At 40.3% G+C, this 17,509-nt stretch overlaps 3 protein-coding genes across 3 annotated transcripts in view; all 3 read right to left on the bottom strand.

Moving 5' to 3' along the window:
- Positions 1 to 17,509, bottom strand: part of LOC133226772 (olfactory receptor 51F1-like) — a 460,311-nt gene that overhangs the window by 221,184 nt on the left and 221,618 nt on the right. The window lies entirely within an intron of this gene.
- Positions 1,294 to 2,629, bottom strand: LOC133261356 (olfactory receptor 51G2). The gene has a single exon (XM_061439848.1). The coding sequence runs from the start codon at positions 2,481 to 2,483 to the stop codon at positions 1,542 to 1,544; it is 942 nt and encodes a 313-aa protein (XP_061295832.1). The 5' UTR covers positions 2,484 to 2,629; the 3' UTR covers positions 1,294 to 1,541.
- Positions 13,914 to 15,259, bottom strand: LOC133261355 (olfactory receptor 51G1). Its single transcript, XM_061439847.1, has one exon. The coding sequence runs from the start codon at positions 14,877 to 14,879 to the stop codon at positions 13,914 to 13,916; it is 966 nt and encodes a 321-aa protein (XP_061295831.1). The 5' UTR covers positions 14,880 to 15,259.

Below are 17,509 nucleotides of genomic sequence, written 5' to 3'. Positions count from 1 at the left end.
TTGGCAGTGGGGCATGACACATGAAATGTTAAACGCCAAATGTGATAGGTAGCCTTGAATGAGACTAACTTCCAGTGAGAGAGAACAGCCTCCACATAAAGGTCCTAGTAGAGAATTCTATCCTTGGCCCTCTGTCACTCTCTTTCTAGACCCTGAACTAAAACTATGCAGGAACACAACATCCTCATGCTTCCCCCTAGATGTTCAAAACTACCCTTGGTAGTATCTTATCCAGATCTGCTTTCCTTGCAAATATCTCCAAGTCAAAATTACAAATACTGTTCTGGCAAGTATAATTCAAAAAATCCATTAAAAAAAATCTGGAGCAATGTAGTAGAGCTGCAGTGCACAAATAGGAGGGTGTAAGGAATTCTCTCTTTTTAGTTCATTGGCTTATAATGATAGGGTCAGTGCCTCCACCTCAGTCCACTTACCACCACCCACCCCCACGTTATCTACTCTTCTCTGACTTGCTACGGAAGAACAATGGCAATAAGAACAACTTCAGATATTTTCCTGAAGACAGGGTCCTCTCCCTCACCTCTGTGTCAGGTTAGCAAATGCTGTTCTCTCAGGCTGGACCATCACTTTCCAGTTTGCCTGTATAACTTCAATACATCCCTGAAGGCTGCCTTCTATGCCAACTCAAGGAAATCTTTCATTCCATTTCTTTCCCTAGCTGAAGGAAGAAATCTTTCTTTTAGCTTCTATATAAACATTTTTCACTTTAACACAGTTAACATATGGAACACAGTTAACGTATGGTTAACAAAGAATCCCAAAAGGTAGTGTCTTAAAAACATACATACATACATACAAACAAACAAAAAACAAACAAACAGCTATTCATTTAACTTATAAATCTGCAATTTGGGCTGGACTCAGAGTACATTGGTTGTTTCACCAGGTGCAAGTGGGAAAGACAGGAAGGTTGGGTGTTAGAATAATTTGAAGATTTATTGACACTAGTAGCTGATAATGATCCAACCAAGTTTGAGGCCTCAGCTGAGTCTATTGGCTAAAACACCTAAATGTGACCTCTCCATGGGGTTTGAGCTTCTGCTCAGTATGATGGCCAGGTTTCAAAAGCAAGCACTGAGTGAGAGCTACAGATACACATCGAAAGAGAGACAGAAAAGGAGGGAGAGAGAAAGAGAGTGAATATCAATGAGTAACATATCACCTCTTATGACCCAGCCTCAGAAGTCTACCTCAGCAACCAATCCATTAAGCTGCTGAGTCTGACCCAGTTACAAGGGGAGACTCAATACATTCCAACCCCTTTTGGAGGACTCAGGCGTTTCTGGAAGAGAATTGAGGATGAGACGTAACCCTGTGGCCTTCTTTGGAAAATACAAGCCACCACGTCCTATTGCCATGTATTTCCTTGATACCACAGTGAGGGTTCCATGACAGCTGTGACTTCTTATTTGTTCAGTAAATAAATAACAATCTCTTCCACTTCATGCACATTAGATATTATAAAGAGTAGAAGAGTAAGGGTACATTTAAAAAAACAGTGCCTCTAAGATTAGACCCAGCTAGGAACAAAAGGTGTGGGTCACACGATCGCGGATCTGTTTGGTCTTCACACTGTAGATGATGGGATTCATCAGAGGAGGGAAGAGAAGATACACAAAGCCCAGAATCACCTGGAGCAGATGAGGTGCCTGCTTCCCAAAGCGGTGGATGACAGACAGACCAATCATGGGAGTATAGAAAAGGAGCACAGCACAGATGTGGGAAACACAGGTGTTAAGAGCTTTGAGCCTTTCGGCCCTGGATGCGATGGACAGTACGGTGCGCAGGATCAGGGCATAGGAGAAGAGAATGAGCAGTGAATCCATACCCACTGTAGAAACGATGACAAACATGCCGTAAATGCTGTTGGCTCTGATGTCTGCACAGGCCAACTTCATCACTTCCTGGTGGAGGCAGTAGGAATGTGAGAGGACTCGGGAGCCACAATATGGGAATCTTTTGAGCATAAAAGGTAAAGGAATAATGAGTGCTACACTGCGACCCAAAGAAGCCAGGCCAATCCTGCCAATGACTGTGTTGGTGAGAATGGAAGCATAGTGCAAGGGGCGACAAATGGCCACAAAGCGGTCAAAGGCCATAGACAGTAGTACAGAGGACTCCAGGAAGGACAAGCAGTGAATGAAAAAGAGCTGGGCAAAACAGGCATCATGGCCAATGTCTCGTGCCCCAACCCAAAAGATGCCTAGCACTGTAGGGAGGGTGCAAAGAGACAGACCCAGGTCAGTCAGAGCCAGCATGGACAGGAAGAGGTACATTGGCTCATGGAGTGAGGGCTCTGTTTTAATGATGAGGATGATAGTGCAGTTGCCCAGGATGGAGACTATGTATATAAAGCACAGTGGGATGGAGATCCAGGTGTGCATGTGCTCCAGGCCAGGAATGCCACTCAGCAGGAAGGTGGAGGACATGCTGCTGCTGTTCTCCAGGGACCTCAATGGCATTGTGTGTGGAGGGAAGGGGAAAGTTGGGTTTCCTTCAAATTCCTGAAATGAATTGAGGAAAAGCTAGTGACTGCACCTAGGAAGATATTTTTTTAAAAAGACAAAGGTTAGAATCAAATAGATTTAACTCCTCCAGAGGTCATTTCCTTCTGGTCCCTGGTTTCCTCTCAACGTTTTTTTTTAAAGAGAAAATCTTTTCTTTGAAATTTTTTTGCCTTGCTTCTTCAGGCTAAGAGTTGTGAAACATCATGACAGCACATATAATTCACTGTAGCAGATATCTGAGTTGGTTATACTTAATTTCATTTACCTCTTATGAGTAGGTATTTAAAGAAACACTTCCTCATATGCCTCTTTTCTGCTGGGGCTCTCACTAATGTTTCAACCTTTCTTCCAGCTTCTCTTCTTTGCCTTCTTAGTTCCTTTCCTATTGCATTATCTTTTTTTTCTTCCTTCCTTCCCTTCCTTCCTCCTTCCTTCCTTTTCTTTTCCCTTCCTTCCCTCTTTTTTCCTTCCTTCTTTCTGTTTAATTTCCAGTTGTGTATAATTGGTAAACTTAGATACCTTCTCACTTTCTCCCTTGAGCTTCCTACTTTGGAAGCTTATCTTGATCCAGAAAACACATAAATGATACTCAGCTCACAGAATTCCAGAGAGAACTGGAGGGTACAGGAATGGCTGTCTGTAAAGTTACTCTTGGCTGCTGGGATAAGAAATCAAAGCTCTGATGCTCAAAATAGTCAGAAACTGCCATTCCTGATAAGTCTATGAATTCAACTACTGTGAACCTAGGTGGGAGGAGACCCTGGCACACCATCAACCATGGCCATGACCCCAGTCACAAGGCAGAGTCCAAGTGCAACCAGAGAACAAAAGGCAACAATGCTAGGGCTTATTCTGTCGATGAGAAGATGAAGACTTAGAAGAGGATAGTTACAGGGTGGAAACCGTGTGTTAATTTTAGCTTCCTGACTTCCAGGGCATTGATCTTTCCACTACTAATCCCACTACAATGTGAACTCAAAATGGGTGAGGGTTTTGCTTTGTTGACTTCTGTCAAGACAGTGCTTAGAAGGTACCTTAGGACACAGAAAGTGCCCAGCAATTTTTTTTTTTTTTATGAAAGAGTAAGAGTTCAATTTTATTTAGCTGGCTGTTACTAACTTCATGTGTGTTTTATCTCCTTAAAAAATCTGTGAATAAAGTTCTGTTAACAGTACCATGTTATGGGTGAAGAAACAGAGGCTTAGAAAAATTTTACATTTCTATGATCAAACTCAAAGTAAAATGGCCAAAATGGGATTTGCATCAAGATCTAATTTTTCTCTAGATTTCAAGCTCTAAATGATGGCTACATACAACACTGTCAACTATCAGCAACTAGCATGAAATCAAGGCTTAATGGACCTTCAAAAAGAAGGTACTGACTCTTTAGTTGAATTAATAAACTTCCTGGAGAAATACACACAATTGTATACACAGACATTTTCTTTCTTGCTACAAATACCAGTGAAATGAACAGTAAGGGTCATGAACTCACTGTTCGCTTGAAGGTCAGGTTGACTCTCAGTGTTCCTCAGTTTCTTCTTTGGTCGTGATCAGTGCTCAGCACATTATTTATCAAAGAATTCAGAAGAGCTGCGGTAAACTTACACGTCAAGTAAGCTATGTGGTGACAGGCAAGTTACCTGGTGGTTAACAATGAAATTCATAAAAGCTAAGGCAGAAAATATTTTGACATGAAAATGAGGTAGGATGGTGAAGAAGAAAGAACACATTTTTTGGACATCAGCTATATGCCGGCCACTGCACAAAGAACATGGCAAGTGAAATAGAATTTAGACCTTAGAAAAGCTTTGCAAGTTAATATTATTGCCTCAATTGGCAAATAAGGCAAGAGAAGCTTAGAGAATTTGTAATGTGCCTCAAGTCTTACAGCCAATCAGCAGCAGAAATGGGATTCAAGCTTAAATCTCTGGAACTCCAAGGCACAGTCTGGAAATTCAGAAGTGTTTAGGTTAACAAATCCAGCCTGAAATGGGTAGAGATTAAATGAAAAATGATAAAGAGAAATATCAAAGGTCTGGGTGCCTACCTCCATTTAGTCAAGACGGACTCTTTGGAATCAATGCTTGTACTTCAGAATTTAAGGGAGCAGAGCAGAAAAGGAATCAGAAAGAGGATTTTTGAGGAAAAAAGGAAGTAGGGAACTTGAACATAAAAGAAAATTCAGAATAGTGAAGCTAGGAGATCTCTGCTTGGAAAAGATTGGTTGAAGAGACTTCAATAAGATGACTATGCTAAGCTCTTCTTAGTTAAAGTATCTTTAGAGTATTCATCCTCAGGATTGCCGAGAATTTTATTCTTGACTGGACAAAAATCAGTTGTCCAGGGTAGAGATGGGTGGCAGATTTAACAGATGGCCTTTCTGCCCCAGTTGCTCTGCTTGGAGATCATTCCTAGAGGGACTTAAACAATTGCAGCGATCGCTTCTAATTCCATTAGTCATACACTGTGGTCATTCCAGGAAATGTCCTTTTGTACCACAGCCTAGCTTTTCTCCAGAGGATCACATTACTTCCTACCACTCTTTGCTTCTTGGAAATAATCTCTGACTCTTGTAACCTTGTGTTGAGGCTAAGAGGTAGATACGGAACCTACAGTAACTTAAATCATCTCATTCCTACACCTTAGTTTTGCCTACTTAACTGGCCTGTCTCCCCAGATCTCAGCAATATTCCTACTGTTACCACATGTGACCCAACTCTCTGAGCAGGAAACTAAGGAACTAAGCAGATATGAGAGAGGTGTTGTAGGGCTAAACCCAGACCTGAGGTTGCCTACTAAGTCAGCAAGATCTGACGGCAGCAGTCACCTCCTTGGGCAGGCACCCTCGACAGCCTTTCCTGTCACTTGCAGCCCCTTCTCTCCTCTCTGTCTCCAAAGCTCAGGCTGAGACTTTGGGGGCCTCTTCTTGGTTCTAAAGTTCAGCACCGAACACCTGCTCATTATATTGACTCCTTACATACCAAGGCTGGATCCAGAAGTTCCAGGCCTTATAACATGTGCCCCTGGCACAAGGCTCTGGGGACATGGTGAAACTGGAGGGTGGATGTTTAACTCCCTGATTTTTATGAAACCGCTTGGGGCTCCCATTGCAAAACTTTTAAGGATATTTAATCTATTTCCTGCTAGGATTGGCTCCCCAGCCCTCATTATCACATACCCTGGGGATAGAGAAAGAGAGGAGAGAGTGTCCCTGTGAGCTATCTAGATGGGAAGCCTAGAGGATATTATGCACTGCAACTAATTTTAAAGATCTGGTGAAAATTTTGAACAACCTTCACAACTTCACAGAAGCACCGTGGGTGTAGATGACAGTGTCTTGTTAATAACATATCCTAACTCTATAGTTTATGCACATCACATGTGCATCTTTAGTGTACACCTTTGGTTTATTTCAGTCACTCAGTCATGTCCGACTCTTTGTGACCCCATGGGCTGCAGCACACCAGACCTCCCTGTCCATCACCAATTCTCAGAGCTTACTCAAACTTATATCCATCAAGTCGGTGATGCCATCCAACCATCTCATCCTCTGTCATCCCCTTCTCCTCCTGCCTTCAATCTTCCCAGATCTAGGTCTTTTCAAATGAGTCAGTTCTTTGTATCAGGTGGCCAAAGTGTTGGAGTTTCAGCTTCAGCATCAGTCCTTCCAATGAATATCCAGGACTGATTTCCTTTAGGATGGACTAGTTAGATCTCCTTGCTGTCCAAGGGACTCTCAACAGTCTTCTCCAACACCACAGTTCAAAAGCATCAATTCTTCAGTACTCAGCTTTCTTTATAGTCCAACTTTCACATCCATACATAACTACTGGAAAAACCATAGCTTTGAATAGACAGACCTTTGTTGGCAAAGTAATGTCTCTGCATGTTAATATGCTGTCTAGGTTGGTCATAGCTTTTCTTGCAAGGAACAAGAGTCTTTTAGTTTCATGGCTGTATTCACCATCTGCAGTGATTTTGGAGCCCCCCAAAATAAAATCAGCCACTGTTTCCTCCATTTCCCCAGCTATAGCCATGAAGTTATGGGACCAGATGCCATGAACTTAGTTTTCTGAATGTTGAGTTTTAAGCCAATTTTTTCACTCTCCTCTTTCACTTTCATCAAGAGGCTCTTTAGTTCTTTGCTTTCTGCCATAAGGGTGGTGTCATCTGCATATCTGAGGTTATTGATATTTCCCCTGGCAATCTTTATTCCAGCTTGTGCTTCATCCAGCCCAGCATTTCTCATGATGTATTCTGCATACAAGTTAAATAAGAAAGGTGACAATATACAGCCTTGATGTACTCCTTTCCCTATTTGGAACCAGTCTGTTGTTCCATGTCCAGTTCTCTAACTGTTGCTACTTGACCTGCATACAGATTTCTCAAGAGGCAGGTAAGGTGGTCTGGTATTCCCATCTCTTGAAGAATTTTCCACAGTTTGTTGTGATCCATGTAATCAAAGGCTTTGGCATAGTCAACAAAGCAGAAGTAGATGGTTTTCTGGAACTCTCTTGCTTTTTCAATGACCCAACAAATGTTGGCAATTTGATCTCTGGTTCCTCTGCCTTTTCTAAAACCAGTTTCAACATCTGGAAGTTTATGGCTCACATACTGTTGAAGCCTGGCTTGGAGGATTTTGAGCATTACTTTGCTAGCATGTGAGAGGAGTGCAATTGTGCAGTAGTTTTAGCATTCTTTGGCATTGCCTTTCTTTGAGATTGGAATGAAAACTGACCTTTTCCAGTCCTGTGGCCACTGCTGAGTTTTCCAAATTTGCTGGCATATTTAATGCAGCACTTTCACAGCATCATCTTTTAGGATTTGAAATAGCTCAAATGGAATTACATCACCTCCACTAGCTTAGTTCACAGTTATGTTTCCTAAGGCTCACAGGATGTCTGGCTCTAGGTGAGTGTTCAAACCATCGTGGTTATATGGGTCATGAACATCTTTTTTGTATATGGGTGTGCATGTTGGTATATATAAAACCATATGTAACATTAAATGGTTTTTTTAATTTATTCTATTTTTGGGTTAATTTTTATTAGAGTATAGTTGCTTTACAATGTGTTAGTTTCTGCTGTACAGCATAGTCAATCAGCCACACACACACACACACACAGATACATACATATATATCCTACTATTTTTAAAATTTTGTTCCTATTTAAGTCACCACAGAGAATTGAGTAGAGTTCCCTGTGCTATACAGTAGTTTCTCACTAGTTATCTATTTCATACATTGCAGTATGTAGCTATCAATCCCAATTTCCCATTTCATCCCACCTTTTCCTTTCCCTCGTTGGTATCCATGTTTGTTTTATATGTCTGTGTTTCTATTTCTTCTTTCCAAGTAAGTTCACCTGTATCACTTTTCTAGATTCCACATATAAGTGATAATATACAATATCTGTTTTTCTCTTTCTGACTTACTTTACTGTGTGTCAGTCTCTAGGTCATCCATGTCTATGAAATGACACTATTTCATTCCTTTTATTGTTCACTAATATTCCATTGTATATATGTATCACATCTTTTTATCTACTGTTGATGGACATTTAGGTTGCTTCCATGTGCTATTGTAAATAGTGCCACAATGAATATTTGGGTGCATATTTCTTTCAATTGAATGCTTTTCCTATCACCAAATGGGAAGAAAGAAGTCTGGGCAAGTTCTTGGGAATATTGCAATTGTGTTAATGCTCATTCTTGGGGTCCCGCGTAACCCCATATGCTCCTGACTCCTGTGCGTGCTCAGGGACTCCATCTCCTCTTCCTGCCTCTGAGCTATTCTAAGTTCCTGTTCCTATATATCAAGGAGCTAATTGGAGAAACTAGTCTATTCTGGTACCTTTGTGGGAGGATGAGTTCCTGCAAAGGGTGGTTAAACTTGAAGAGGAATTTTATGTGTTAGCATAGGGTTGTGAAAAGTTAATCATCTATTTTGGGACTCTTAAAGGCTGATAGAGAGGACATTTAGAGAGAAGAATGGAGGGTCCTTTCAGTGTTTTTATTACCCACCTAATTAGCATCCACCACGTTGGATCTCTTTGGGGAGTACAAAGGTATAAATATTAAGGACTGCTCCAGAATCCCCAAACCAAGTCACTGGCCTGTCAGGTCCTTTTGGAATATGATTTTTCTTGCAGCCACATTCCATTGATTTTTCATTAACTACATTGTTGACACATTTTGAGTGTCATGAAGCAGTGTTTTCCAAATTATAGTCTCCAGATAATCAGGATCTGAATTGTTTGTGATGTTTGCTAAAATGCAGATTTCTGGGCCTCCCCTCTATTGTACAGAGTTAGAAATGGACATTTATGACAACCAAAGAAGTTTAGGGATTTCATATATCCTTGTCTTTATGATTTGTTTTCAACACTGATTCCAAATTTTTCTATTCTTTCTGTAATTCAAAATCCATCTTCACTTTTAACATGGAATTTATTCCAAAACAGAGTTATACCTCTTGTTTTAGTTTCCTAAACTGCCCTATGAAAAGACCAGAGTGAGTGGTTTTAAAATAAAAAATTCACATTGTCACAATCTGAAGGTTAAAAATCCAAGATCAAAGTGGCAGCAGGTCTGGATTCTTCTTCTTCTCTCCATTTGCAAGTGACCACTTTCTCTCTGTGTCCTCACTTGACTTCTCCTGGGGATATGAAAATCCTTTGTGTCTCTTCCTTTTCTTTAAGGGCACCAGGCATATTGGGTTAAGGACCACCCTGAAGGTCTCATTCTAACTTAATTACTTCTTTAAAGACCTTTCCCTTGAATACAATTACATTTTGAGGTACTGGGGATTGGGAGAAGTTAGGGACAGAGGATACAATTCATTCCATAGTACTTGTTTGGGCATATATCCTACCACTCATTTTTTTCATCTAGTTAATAAATATTTTAGAACAGAAATAATGCCCCCCTATACACAAGTAATATTTGTTTATAACCTCTGAGTCCAAGCACTGAGAAGAGAGAGATAGTATTATTAATGGATGCATATTGGCAGAAAATAGGTCTCCATCTCAGGTGTTATGGAGAGAAAGAAAGGCAGATAACAGGAGAGACATAGGGAGACTGAAGGACTAGATTAATCTTTCAATAGCTTTGATTAGAAGGAACATAGAGTTTGATTGTAGTATAGGGAAGACAATACTGTCTGCTGTAAAATCTCAGTTATTCAGCTTCTGCAAAGGAGACACAGGACATGATGTGTTGAGAGACAAAACAAAAGCTCATATTTTCTAGCCCAGAAAAGAGTGTGGATTTGGGGGAGGTAGAGAGAAAAGAGAAGAGTCCGGTGAGCATTTTGTATCCAAAGATGCTACCTTGACGAGAGACAGAACTTAGAAAGATTGCAGGGTACCTAAAGGGAATATTATTGGACTGAGACAAACTCATGCTAAATGAGTGTTTGTTTTTTTTTAATAATTTTTTTAGTTGTTGTTATTGAACAATGAGAAAATAAACAATAAGGTTAAAAAATGGGTCAAAGATCTTAACACGCACTTCACCAAAGAAAACATTTAGAAAGCAAATTAGCATATGATAAGTTTCTCCATATCATATGTTCTCAGGGAAATTCAAATTAAAACAATGATACACCACTGGGTACCTATTTCAACAGCCAAATCAGAAACAGTGACAACACTAAATGCTGGTAAGGATGCAGAGCAACAAGAACTTTCATATATCAATGCAAAGATGAGAATGCAAAGGTGAGAATGCAAAGATGGGAATGCAAAAATGGTACAACGACTTCAGAATATAGTTTGACTAAACCTACTCTTAGCATAAGATCCCAAACTTGAAAGCAATCAGAATGTTGCTGAGGAGGTAAATGGATAAACTGTGGTACCTGCAGAAAATGTAGGAAGTTATGCAGATACAGAGAATAGACATGCGAATACAGCGGGGGTGGGGCAGGGGAGTGAGGTGAATTGGGAGACTGGCATATATACACTGCTGTGTGTAAAATAGACAGCTAGCGGGAACCTGAGCATAACACAGGGGACTCAGCTCTGGGCTCTCTGGTGACCAAGATGGAGGGGGTGGGGGAGGAGGGAGGTCCAAGAAGGAGGGGATAAAATGTATACATACAGCTGATTCACTTTATTATACAGCAGAAACTAACAGTATTGTAAAGTACCTATACTCCAATTAAAAAAATAAAGTACAACTCCAAAACAAACAAACAAACAAACAGGAAAAGAGCTGTCAAATCATGAAAATATGTAGAATATTTAAATGCACATTATTATGTGAAAGAAGTCAATCTGGAAAGGCTACATGCTATATGATTCCAAATATATAATATTCTGGATAAGGCAAAGCTATGGAGACAGTAAAAAGCTCAGTGGTTTCCAGAGAATGGGTTTGGGGAGAGGGATGAATAGGCAGAGTACAGGGGAATTTTCAAACAGTGAAAATACTTTGTATGATACAATAATAATGGATACATGTCATTATACATTTATCTAAAGCACAGAATGTTCAACAACAAGAGTGATCACTGAGGTACTGTCATGCTGACCACCATACACAAGATGAGGGTGTAGGAGGTGAGAAGTGGACAGTATCCATGCTTAAACCTGAATCCAGTGCCTTTAGGCCATAAATGTAGGTGACAGTTATACCTGAACAGGTCAGGTTTGTGTTATCCTGGTGCATACAGCATCTTAGGAAGAAGGGCAGGGAGAGGATGAGAATCAGGTTCCTGGCCCCAGAGTCTACCTATTGGACTCTGGAAATAATAAACAAAGAGGTACATCTCAGTGAAAGAGAAATGATATCCAGTAGATAAGGTTATGGTAAGAACCGAAGACTCCCAGAAAGAGAAACAATACATGAACAATTGCTGAGTGAAGTGGGCATCTATAACAACATAACAGAGATCAAACCATAATAGCCAGGGCACTAAGAAGGGTAGAAAAGGCCAAACCAAATTCCAGGAATGCCAACAGAGTCAATAATTTATACATGGGTTCACAAAAGTGATAGGCATACTTAAAAATGTATAACATCATTGAGTTGCTTAGGGAGAAGAAAAGATGGGGATGACAAGTTGCTGGTGTTATTCAGTTACTAAGTCAAATCTGACTCTGACACTCTGACATGGACTGCAGCATACTGGGTTCCTCTGTCCTTCACTATCTCCTGGAGTTTGCTCAAGTTCATGTCCAGGCATATAATTTCTCTGGAATGACCATTAAAATAGAGGCTATGGGTTATGTGCTGCCAGTCTTGGAAGACTCCATGGTTTTGGCTCTGGAGAGATATCTTAGATCCATTAGCTCATTTACATAAGCAATATTCTGTCATTACTATCATGAACATTATTAGATACTCCTTCAAAACACATTTTCTGCCCAATTCTGACCACCCTAATTACTCTGCTGTTTGTTTTTCTCATCATTTCTTGGTGTGTGTTACTACGTGATTATTATCTCCTTTATAGTCCTAGAATTTGGACTCAGGCTATTCGGGCTGTTGTAACGGACTGGGTTTAAAAAACAAACATTTATTTTTCAAAATTCAGGAGGCTGAGAAGTCCAATACCAAGGTGTGGGCTGACTAGGTTCTTGCTAAGGGTTCTTGTTCTGGGTGTGCAGACAGCTTTCTTCTCTGTGTCCTCACATGGTGAAGAGAGATCGTCTCTCTTATGTCTCTTCTTGTAAGCACACTAATCTTATTCATGAGAGCTCCACTCTCATGAGCAAACTTCCTTCCAAAGACCCCATCTCAAAATACCATCACATTGGAGATTAGCCTTCAAAATATGAATTTTGAGGGTAGAGGGGTGGTATCACAAAAGGGGCCTCCAAGGTAGTACTAGTGGTAAAGAACCTGCTTGCCAATGCAGGAGACATAAGAGTCACGGGTTCAATTCCTGAGTTGGGAAGATCATCTGAAGGAGGGCATGGCAATCTATTCCAGTATTCTTGTCTAGAGAATCCCATGGACAGAGGAGCCTGGAGGGCTACAGTCCATGGGTTGCAAAGAGCATGACTTAGCATGCACACATGGGAGCACAATATTAAGTTCACAGCACAGACTTTTTTTGAATTATTTTCTTTTAATTGGAGGATAATTTTTTTTACAATATTGTGTTGGTTTCTGCCATACATCAACATGAATTTTCTTCTGTTTTCTGGCAGTTAGTTGTCTTACATCTTTCCCAACATTATAGGAAAGAGATAAAAATCGAACTGAAGCATACAAAATGAAGCAAAACAATCTCTTTAAGAAATAGTCTTATCTAGAAAGCTGTTTTGATTAATTCACTCATTGGTTCCTTCATGTGTTGATTTATTCAATCCATATATATTAAACCTTTTTTTTTGCAGTTCTGTGTGTGTATTGTGTGTATGTGTGTGTATGTTGTTTGTTAAGGCTAGACATCGACATGAGAAAAACATCTTGCAAAAAATATAAAATATGCATGTGTTTCTCTCACTTTTCACCCCTGTAATAATAGGATAACTAAAGAAAGAAATGAAATCCCTTGACTAGTTATTCAGATGATGAATGACTACCCTAAACCTTAACTACCTTCTAAAAGGCTCAACTATGATTATTGTTTTGCCATTGTTCTAACTGGAGAACTTACCTCAAGCTCCTAGAGTGTCTTCTTTCTCTTAACTTTGTGGGCATGTGCTTAGGAATAAGCCTCATGAAAATGTATTAACTGAGGCATAGGTATGAGTATCTGCAAGTCTGTTGCAAGTGAATAAATGTGATATTATGATAAAGCAACATAAATTAACCAAAATGCAAATTTAAATATATAATCCTCTGATCAAATTCCACTGACTAGAGGAATAAAAGATGAAATTTGTGTTCTCTTTCGGATTTTTTTCCAAGTAATAATAGGCAATATTTGTTGAGACTTGATAACACTTCAGGCACTGTGTTACAGAGTTACATGAATGATCTCATTTAATCTTCACAGTATTCCTATAAGGAAGGTAATATAATTATTTACATTTTCATTCTGCAATTGAGGAAACTAAAGAACAGAGCAATTGAGTAATTTTCCCAAGGTCACACATGCAGTATATTGCATAATTTATTTCCTTTTTACTGATAATTGGGAGTTGTCACTTTTCCCTAGTAGTAGTAGTGTTAGCCACTCAGTCATGTCCAACTCTTTGCCACCCGATGGACTGTAGCCTGCCAGGATCCTCAGTCCATGGGATTCTCCAGGCAAGAATACTAGAGTGGATTGTCATTCCCTTCTCCAGGGGATCTTCCTGACTCAGGTATCAAACTCAGGTCTCCTGCACTGCAGGCAGATCCTTTACTGTCTGAGCAATAGGGACAGCTGAAATAGAAAATGTCTATGGGTTTTATGCCCCAAACTTCTCTTTCTCTAAACTAATCCTGCTGAAAACCCCTGAGTGGTTTTATTAACTCAAACTTCTTAACAATGTGTTGGCGGATTTGCTTGGTCTTGATGCTGTAGACAATGGGGTTCATGAGCGGTGGGGCCAGCAGATACACATATGACATGAGGAGGTGTACAGTGCGGGGCAGATGTTCACCGAAGCGGTGCACAAGAGACAAGCCAATCATGGGGATGTAGAAGAGGAGCACAGCACAGATGTGGGAGACACAGGTGTTAAGGGCCCGAAGTCGCTCGTGGTGGGAGGCAATGCTTAACACAGTGCGGAGGATAAGGGCATAAGAGAGGAAGATGAGCAGTGAGTCCACACCAACAGTGCAGGCCACGACAAAGAGCCCATAGATGTGATTGACGATAATGCTAGAGCAGGCCAGCTTCATGATCTCTAGGTGTAGACAGTAGGCGTGGGCCAGCACGTGGGAGTGGCAGTACTGGAAGCGCTTGAGGAGGAATGGCAGGGGAAGGATGAGCAGCATGCTTCTGAACACTGAGCTCAGCCCCATCCTGATGATACGTGCAGGTGTCAAGACTGTGGAATAACGCAGTGGGTTGCAGATGGCCACATAGCGGTCAATGGACATGGATAACAGGACTGAAGACTCCACTAGGGACAAAGTATGGATGAAGAAGAGCTGAGTGAAGCAGGCAGGGATACCAATTTCTCTGGCATCAAACCAGAAGATGCCCATCACAGTGGGCAGTGTAGAAAGGCAAAGGCCCAGGTCTGTGAGGGCAAGCATGGCCAAGAAATAGTACATGGGTTCATGGAGGGTGACATCAGTACGGATGACATGGATGATGCTAAGGTTGCCTATGATAACTGTCAGATAGATGAAGCAGAAAGGAATAGAGATCCAGCCGTGGAGATCTTCCAGACCTTGGAAGCCCGTCAGGAAGAAAGTGGCTTTCTGGAGGCTGCTATTATATAGGATTCTCATGACTTTATAACCTTGAATTCACCAACCTGCAATATAGAATGGGATTTCTGGAGAATGACAGGGCTGAATACTCACTCACCTGTCTTGGGGTCAGTGATCCAGGAAGGATCTGCAGATGAATTGGCAAAGAATTGGGGCACCTGATCCATTAGCCTTTTCTGGAAGGTCTAGGAAGGTGATTGTCATAGGTGATTTCTATAGCTCATGGATGCTGTGTGATTTAGGCTTATGGTGATATGTCCATCTGTATTGGACTCTCAGTAGTTTAATGAGGTCACCTCAGATGGCACCTTTTCCATATGTTCCTCCCTGAAAAAAATAAATCTCCAATTCAATCAGCAAAATATTTAAAGCTGCACCATCTATATGTGGAACTAGTACTATACACACCATTCTGCATAATTGTCTTCTAGAATCAGCTGCATGTCAAGAGCCTTCAAACGTATTTGTAACCTGGCTGGGGATTGTCTTTCATTCCACAATACCTGGCCTGCAGGGGAATGCAGGGGAAGCATTGAGTAAATATTTGTTGGACTACTTAAGCTTGTAATTTGTGACCAGAGTGATCCCTTTCCTGAATTTACATAAAAGCCTTTGATGGCTGAGGAGGCAAATGTTGTGCAAATTTGAAGTCTGGAACTGAGAAATGTCTAAAAAGGCAGTCTTCAAAAAAAAAAAAAAAAAAAAACTTGTAGGACAGGGTGCTTCAGGGTTTAGTTCTGAGAGATATTAGGAGAGATATGTGTTTCTGTCATCACGGTGGTTAAGCTAATGGCACCCCACTCCAGTACTCTTGCCTGGAAAATCCCATGGACGGAGGAGCCTGGTAGGCTGCAGTCCATGGGGTCGCTAGAGTCGAGACGACTGAGCGACTTCACTTTCACTTTTCACTTTCATGCATTGGAGAAGGAAATGGAAACCCACTCCAGTGTTCTTGCCTGGAGAATCCCAGGGACAGGGAAGCCTGGTGGGCTGCCATCTATGGGGTTGCACAGAATCGGACACGACTGAAGCGACTTAGCAGCAGCAGCAGATGTAGAAATGGAGATACGGAGGTGGGAAACATCAGCTCTAAAACAGTGATAACAAAGAAAAACCTGAAATAGCCAGGAAAAGCCTCTAATCTCTAGCCTAAGGAAAGTATATCTTAAGGCTCTCAGAGTGAGCTGTGCCTCTGGGGTTTGGATAATATGGCACAGAGGTATAGGTCTGTCCTATAATACCTGAAACCAGGCTCTCCTTTACCTCTGCCTTCTGAACTTTTATACAGTTATGTTTATTGTAAGCCAACTCTAATGGGTTCTATGTATATTAATGTAGTGTGACTATATATTATTTATCACATGCATAAAAAGCTTAAAATAGCTAATGTTTAATATGTTATCTTTCTGTCACCTTCCTAAGTGCTTAGTGTTTATTATGCCACTCAACTCTCACAATGATCACATTATCAATAGATAGATTCTATTCTAAGCATCATATTACAGGTGAGAAAACCATGGCCCAGAAAGATGAAGTGACCTGGGTAAATTTATGGAGCAAGTAAGGGTTGAGTATGGAATTCAAACTCTGATAGGGTACTCCAGAGTCTACATTATTGTCTTACATCGTATTTCCTACTACTGTAGTGGGACTACTACTAGTACTGTAGGGGGACTACTACTAGTAGTCCTACTACTACATAGCACTTTAGGTCTTACAAAAGTCAGATAATTAAAAAAAAATCAAAAAACAAAACAAAACTATACCAAGATATATGTATTGACAACCATTTCAACTATGTACATGACAGATGAGAGGAAATGTGTTCTGGGTACTAAGTTCAGTTGGGACATACTGAATGTTAACTTAAAAAGAAATTTTGGGGGATATTTCCTAGAGGGTATTATAGGTAGTGATCTTTGGGTTGAGTGGAGGCTTAAGTTATAAGACATCTTCCAAGAATATGCAGCAATTGCTAGGAGATGCAGTGTGGAAGAAAAGACAAGGCTCTGTTCATAATACTGGAAATTATTTTACATGAGAGTAGAACATAAAATCAGAACTAGAAAAGAAACAGAGATTGGAGAAAAGAAATAGGATAAAAATAGTAGTGTATAATGTTACTGAAGTCAAATCATTACTGTTGACTAAGAAAAGAGATGGTGTAAGATGTGGGTTCTTTAAAAGGCATTGCACTTATGATGGTGAGTTCATTATTGATTTTTCAGAGAATATTTCCATAGATTGGAGAAAGACTATACAGGCTTACACTATCAGTGAATGGGGAGGAATATGTAATAAGTATATGTTACTTGTAATTTTCCTCCAGGAAAAAAAATCTACATGATAGGTGAAGGTGGGATATTTTAAGGAAGAGAGATGGAAAGTTGAGGGTACTCTTTCAAAAAAGCTTCTTTTATTAATCAATAAAATGAAGAAGCATTGAACGGCTAAGAATAAAGAAAGACAACATGTCTTTCTTGGCCAAGATTTTTGAATGGCCAAGATTTTGCCATTCAAACTACAAATCAAAACAAGTAGTAAAACAGATACTAATGTAATAATTAATATAATACTGAAATTAATGTTGCTTTATGATCCCAAAGGAGAAACAAACAAACAAAAAAAGATATAAAGAGGCACTTCTA

The sequence above is a fragment of the Bos javanicus genome, chromosome 15 (assembly GCF_032452875.1).
Source record: "Bos javanicus breed banteng chromosome 15, ARS-OSU_banteng_1.0, whole genome shotgun sequence".
Lineage (NCBI taxonomy): Eukaryota > Metazoa > Chordata > Mammalia > Artiodactyla > Bovidae > Bos > Bos javanicus.
The sequence above is the reverse complement of the archived record's forward strand: the minus strand, read 5'-3'. Positions and strand labels throughout refer to the sequence as shown.

Bases quoted from the DNA above. Each gene is read 5' to 3' on its own strand.
- LOC133261356 (XM_061439848.1), bottom strand. From the start codon at position 2,483: ATGCCATTGAGGTCCCTGGAGAACAGCAGCAGCATGTCCTCCACCTTC.
- LOC133261355 (XM_061439847.1), bottom strand. From the start codon at position 14,879: ATGAGAATCCTATATAATAGCAGCCTCCAGAAAGCCACTTTCTTCCTG.